The sequence below is a fragment of the Cebus imitator genome, unplaced genomic scaffold (assembly GCF_001604975.1).
Source record: "Cebus imitator isolate Cc_AM_T3 unplaced genomic scaffold, Cebus_imitator-1.0 Scaffold350, whole genome shotgun sequence".
Classification (NCBI taxonomy): domain Eukaryota; kingdom Metazoa; phylum Chordata; class Mammalia; order Primates; family Cebidae; genus Cebus; species Cebus imitator.
Genome location: NW_016107665.1, coordinates 909,938 through 916,623, shown reverse-complemented (window position 1 = coordinate 916,623; position 6,686 = coordinate 909,938). Strand labels below are relative to the sequence as shown.

Below are 6,686 nucleotides of genomic sequence, written 5' to 3'. Positions count from 1 at the left end.
GCAAAGCAGATTTACTTTGTTTTTATTAATGATTCACTTTCTTTAGTAACACTTTAATAGCATTTCCTCTACATGATTTCTTAAAAATAGCAGAGATTTGCCCTTGCCTGGCTGGTCCCTGTGACCCCATTAAGCCTTATGTTTTACTTAACTCGGAAACACGAGCCAGCCACCCAGTACTTGGAAGGATGGTATAACCAGTGCCTAGAACATACAGATCTACTCAGAGGAAGCTCACAGCTGTAGCGGTGGAAACATCCAGTATTGGAGCTGGAAAACAATTCTGTCAAGTAAGCATAAATAGACCACACACCATCAAGACAAGAGGTGCTCTCAGAGTAAAAGGAAATTAAACATTTTAAAGCACTCTCACAAAAATACAGGAGGTTGAGTGTCAAGGAAAGCAGGAAGAGAGTTTACAGCCAATAAAATACTAGTGTTCTGACTTAGGCATCTTGTTCAACACAGCTAGAGTATGGAGTACTGGGGAGGAATACAGAGCAGGGAGTCAGGACACTTGGGTTTGTGTTTTCACTCTGACAGTCACTAACTTGTGGGACTTTGGGCAAACCTTAAATTCTCCCTGGCACTCAGTGTCTCCGTCTGTCAACTGAGGGCGTTGGATTAACCAGATGATCCTCCCTTGCTTTCTCCTAACTTTTCCTGCAGTCCATGGTATCATGGCTTATACTCTAGCTTTCTCCTCCATTTTCTTTTCCCCCCAAATTCCTTTTGCTTTTCTCCAGAAACTCTAGGGTTGGGGGATAGGATATGGGTGGTGGTTAGTGTGGATTTTGTTTTTTAAATATTTTTGAGTAATTTTTAAGTGTCCCTAATTTATACTTTTGTTTTTAACAGAAATACTATTTTGCTTATCTGTTTTTATTGTTCAGTCCTTTACTGAAGTTTAGGTTTGTAACTGCCTTTGTTGTCATTCTCACTGTTCTTAAGCCAGAATGAAGACAAGAACTATAATGAATGAGAATGCTCATTTTCTTCAGTTAACCTCTGTATCCAAATTATTTCTGATACAATGGCATACATAAGAATGCTAATGGCGTTTCTTGACACTGGTTATAGTTTGTTTTAAATTGGGACTGCACATTTCTGACTTCTTAAATAAATATGGAAGATTTGGGGCATGACTGAATGCACATAATCAATCACTTAAAACATGCTGAAAACGGAAAATAGTAAAATTTAAAGCTTTTTATACTATATGGTAATCTCATTTTTTGAACCAAAAATTTAGAGCCAAATTTTCCACTGAGTTTTTTTTTTCTGCCATGAACCTTTCAAAGTAAGATCTCTGATAATGACTAATAGCCCAGCGGTGATTAAACTGCATAATTACTGGAAGAGAAAAGGATGGCAGTGCTTAGGGAAGCAAAAGAAATTAATATCGGCTGTGTGATTTTGGGTAAGTCATTTAACATTCCTGAGCTTAATTTTTCTATTAAATAAAGACCATACTACTACCTGCATTAGTTACCTCCCAGATCTTTTGTGAGGATTACACCAAAATGCCTACCTTTGCATAATAATGACCGCTCACAAAATATAACTGAAACATAATGAAATTGATGCATATGAAAGCACCTTTACACATTGTTTTTTCAAAATGATCACATTATACCATAGAACTGTAAGGAATTACTGTATTAGACAAGGCATTAGTGGTCCTCACTTCTCCCAAAAGATTGTGCCTGTTGTCCCACCTGTCTGACCAAGCTATGTTTGTGCCATCTGTCCTGTTACTCATACGTCCTTGCATTGGTTTCTTAAGTATTTATGGTACATGCCTTATCTCAACCAGAACATATATTGTTTCTTTACATTCCTTCTGGTGCATAGTCAATATGAATGTAAAAAGGAAAAGGGGGGCTGGGTGCAGTGGCTCAGGCCTGAAATCCCAGCACTTCAGGAGGCCGAGGTAGGCAGATCACCTGAGGTCCATAGTTTGAGACTAGCCTGACCAACATGGAGAAACCCCATCTATACTAAAGAAATAAGCAATTAGCCAGGCATGGTCGTGCATGGCTGTAATCCCAGCTACTCGGGAGGCTGAAGCAGGAGAATTGCTTGAACCTGGGAGGTGGAGGTTGCGGTGAGTTGAGATCGTGCCATTGCACTCCAGCCTGGTCAACAAGAACAAAACTTGGTCTCAAANAAAAAAAAAAAAAAAAAAAAAAAGGAAGAGGGGATTGTTAGGGTGTATGCCTAGAAAGAACCTGGAGAAGGTTTGAATAGAGTGTTCTAAACGCTGGGAAGTTATTGGATGTTTTTAAGCAGGTGAGTAACTTAAGTTCACCTATGCTTTAGGAAATCAAGTCTGGTGTTCATGAGAATAGACTGGAGGAAGGAGTAACTGGAGGCTAGAAAGTGAGTTTCAAGGAGATTGCCTGGCTCAGAAGGAACACATGGAGAATTTAGGAAAGATGGCAAAAGCAGAATAGACCAGTTGAGCTGTTATTTTGTTGTGGACAGTGAAGAAATCCAGAGTACTTACTAGGTATTTTGTCTGTGTGACCAGCTAGGAAAAACACGTGGATAAGGATTTATCTTTTTTTTTTTTTCTTTTTTTAAGAAACATCTTATTAATACAGTATTTATCTGTCTTTTCTCTGTCAAACCCTGAGCCAACCACGTTCCCCAGGGTACTTGGAGAGGTATAGGAAAAGGAACACACAGGGCCGACCACACATGGGTGAAAGAACTATGGGACATGGAGACGGCTTCTCCACATGGCCTAAGAGGATGAGAAAGGCCACCATCAAGCCAAAGAGCCCCATGGCCTCCGAGAGGGCAAAGCCCAGAATGGCTTAGGAGAAGAGCTGCTGCTTCAGAGAAGGGTTCCCGGCATAACCAATGATGAGGTTCCCACAGTCCCAATCCCAGCCTCAGAGCCGGCCACCCCAATGGCGGCAGCCCCAGCCCAGATGAACTTGGCTGCTGTGTCCATGTCCCTTGAAATGGCGCTGGTTTGGAAGCTGCGGCTGGAGATAAGTGAGGTAAGGGGATGTGAGACTGCCAAGCTTCTGGGGCTCTCATCTGTCAGTGTCTCCGGTCATTTCAGCACCACTGCAGATAGCGGACAGCTCAGCAGCTGTGAAGTGCTCTTGACCAAGGAGGGAGTGGAGACCAACTTGGAGCAGGCAGATATTTTCAGGAGGTGAGGGGCTGTGGCAGGACATCTGCTCCCAGTGCAGAGAAGACAGAGAGGGCAGGATTTATCTTATTAAAGAAGAGTGGTATGTGCAGCAGTGGGAGAGGAAAGTGGATCTTGACAGTACTGGTTAGTAGTGACTGGGTCTCTCTTTGTACCTTCAATTTTATTTAAGGTACAAAGGTTATTTAAGGCACAATACCAACTGTAGCCATTTTGATTTTCTTTCTTCTCCAGTGGACCTTGAATTTAAAATTTTTCTTTGTGATCCTGTACAAGCCTCAGTTGTTTTTTTTTTTTTTTTGAGACGGAGTTTCGCTCTTGTTACCCAGGCTGGAGTGCAATGGCGCGATCTCGGCTCACCGCAACCTCCGCCTCCTGGGTTCAGGCAATTCTCCTGCCTCAGCCTCCTGAGTAGCTGGGATTACAGGCACGCACCACCATGCCCAGCTAATGTTTTGTAGTTTTAGTAGAGACGGGGTTTCACCATGTTGACCAGGTTGGTCTCGATCTCTCGACCTTGTGATCCACCCGCCTCGGTCTCCCAAAGTGCTGGGATTACAGGCTTGAGCCACCGCGCCCGGCCTGCCTCAGTTGTTTAGGAATAATACATGAATAGTTTCTTGGACATCACCTTGTAGCAAAGCACTTATAAATGCCGTGACTACAAATCAGCATTTCTTAGGTTCTATTTATTGTCTCTCAACAGCTTTTTGAAATACATTTTAGGAAAAAATTTCCAGTTCTCTGAAGAGGTGAACGTCAACGGGTCGTGAAATTTCACCAGAGTTGAAAGACCTTGTGGTATAAAAGCTCTGCTTTTAAGGTTGTGCTGCATCAAAGACAGTTAAACGACATAATGAAATAAAGTGATATATAAATAACAAGTAACCCATACTTAAAAAGTCACTACAACATTTTGTTTTTTATTTCTGTAATAAGATAGGTAACTAATTAATGGCTTGTGAATTAAGAGTGAATCTTAGAGAAAGGGAAGAAGAATGAGTTTCCCACAAAACACATATATTCAGTTCCTATTCTATGATATCTGCCCTTTCATGTGGCTCTGTTCCCCTCCTCCCACTTTTGTTTGTTTGTTTTTTGAGACAGAGTCTCACTCTGTTGCTCAGGCTGGAGTGCAGTGGTGTGATTTCAGCTCACTGCAACGTTTGCCTCCTGGGGTCAAGCAAATCCCTGCCTCAGCCTCTGAGTAGCTGGGATTACAGGTGCCTGCCACGACGCCCGGCTTTTTTTTTTTTTGTATTTTTTAGTAGAGAGGGGCTTTCATCTTCTTAGCAAGGCTGATCTTGAACTCCTGACCTCGTGATCCACTCACCTCAGCCTCCCCAAGTGCTGGGAATACAGGCTTGAGCCACCACGCCGGCCCCTCCTCCCACTTTTAAATTATTTGTCATGCTCCACTGGTCCCAGCTATTCAGGAGGCTGAGGCAGGAGGATCCCTTGAGTCCACGATGCCAAGTGTGCAGTGAGCTATGCTCCCGCCACTGCATTCCACCCTGGGCAACAGAGCAAGACCCTGTCTGGGAAAAACAAAACAAAACAAATCCAAAAACAAAACAGAACAAAAAAACCTATGTGTTTTCAAGAATCAGAGGGCGGAGTCGAACTCTAGCAGGACAAGAACACAGTGGGTCCTTTTCCACACCTGATCCACAGGTACACGGGTGGCTGCCTAGGTGACGCTCTGCGCGTACTCCTGGCCACGCGGCTCCGGACACCGCGCTGCGGCCGGAGGTCAACAGCAGGTGGCGGCGGGAAAGCACAGCGGCCACAAAGATGTCCCTGTGCTCGGAAACTCTTGCCCTCACTTGTTCTTCTCGAAGGTTCTTTTTTTTCTCGTGCACGGCTGCCGAGGTAGGCCCAAGCAAACTTCCCCTTCGCGCCTCTGCTGGACCCCAGAGAGCCGGGGCTGCAGCGCCCAAGAGGCCCGGGATCACCGCCCGGCCCTCGCGGCTGCCAGCCGGGCGACTACGCGCCTGCGCACAGGCGGGGTCACGCGCGCGGCGCGGGGGCTGGCGGGCGCCGGAGGGGCTGTCATTCGCGGCGCTGGTCGCCGCCCTCAGCAGTGCCGGGCGGTTCCGGTTCCTCCCTCTCCCGCTGCCTCAGCCCCACCATGGTGCTGGAGTCGGTGGTCGCGGACTTGCTGAACCGCTTCCTGGGCGACTATGTGGAGAACCTGAACAAGTCCCAGCTGAAGCTGGGCATCTGGGGCGGTAAGCGAGGGGGGCGCGGCCGGCGGGCTGCGGGCGTTGAGGGCCCTTCCGAGGGGTTGCTCCGCCCCGGATCCTGCCCGGGCCCTGCTCCCTCCGCCGCCCGAGACTCCCCCTCCTGGTGCGGCAGGTGCTGGACGCGGGAGCCTCTGCGAACCGCGGATTCTCGGGGTCCCAGTGCCGACCCCGGCTGGGGAGATGCGGCGGGATTCCGCCTGCGCTGCCGAAATTGCCACCTTTCGCGTCCCCGAGGCCAAGCCCTGGCCCAGTTCTCCCCGCCCTGCCGGTCTCTGGTCCTCTCGCTGCGCTCGGCGTGGCCCCTTTGGCCCCACAGCGTAAAAACAGAGCCCTGTTTCGGTACCGCTTGGAGTGAGCATGGTTGTCTGGTCATACACGCTCGAAGTGGCACTAAGGAAAAAGAAGTCGGAAATTGTATTTCGCAGTTATCTTCACTATCATTTTACAGGGTGCAAGAACTGGGTTCCTTCTCTTTAGGATTGCCGGGTTTGGAGAGGAATAGGCAGGGGAAGATCTTTAAGAAAGGCGTGTGCGCAGGGATTCTTAACCCTTAATGCTTTCAGCTCTTGATAAGATGATTTCTTCTTTTAACATTTAGTTTTCCGTCAATACGAAGAGGGTTTTGCATTTTGTTTTGGAGCAATAGGGAGAAATTCAAGCCTTTATCAGCATCGTCATTAGTTAGGTGTCTGCTTGGTTGCATGCCCAGGAATTTATGCCAGCGTTTTTATCCTGGAGATTAAGTGTATAGAAGTATTCAATGAATAGTATGCTTAAACATGCACTGTTCAACAGCTTAATCGTTTTCATGAATTACGTGTCAAGTTTTGAGGACTTTGGGACTTTCTCACTATAAGGGAATTTTGTCAGCTTTGGAGGAAAATTCAAAAAACGACTAAAATGTATGGATCTGCTTTTAATTCAAGCAGCAAATAGCTATAGACTTCCCCTGTCCATTAGGGTAACCACTAGCCACTGTAGCTGTTGAGCACTTGAGATGAGGTTAGTGCTAATTGAGACGCCCTGTTAGTATGAATTAAAACATCGTTTTGAATCAGTATTACTCCTAATGAAGTAGAAAAAACGTAATACCTCAATTTTTATGTTGCTTATGTCTTGAAATAATATTTGAATATATTGAGTTAAATTAAATATAATATTAAAATGTATTTCCCCTGTTTTTAGTTTTCCTTTTTCTTTTTAAACCTGGCTTCTAAAGTTTATAATTACATAATGTGGAACATATATTTATTTGTTGTTTATAGAACGTG

General features: G+C 45.6%; 1 protein-coding gene and 1 pseudogene across 5 annotated transcripts in view; one reads left to right on the top strand and one right to left on the bottom strand.

The window, feature by feature from the left end:
• Positions 1-2,627: 2,627 nt before the first annotated feature.
• Positions 2,628-5,225, bottom strand: LOC108287638 (annotated as a pseudogene).
• Positions 5,209-6,686, top strand: part of VPS13C (vacuolar protein sorting 13 homolog C) — a 198,977-nt gene continuing 197,499 nt past the window's right edge. For 2 of the 5 annotated variants that reach the window (XM_017506167.2, XM_017506169.2), the window contains exon 1: positions 5,209-5,400. In XM_017506167.2, coding sequence (XP_017361656.1) covers positions 5,301-5,400 — 100 coding nt within the window. In that variant the 5' untranslated portion in view covers positions 5,209-5,300. The remainder of the gene's footprint in view (positions 5,401-6,686) is intronic. The other 3 variants (XM_017506170.2, XM_017506165.2, XM_017506168.2) reach the window with 3 other exon arrangements.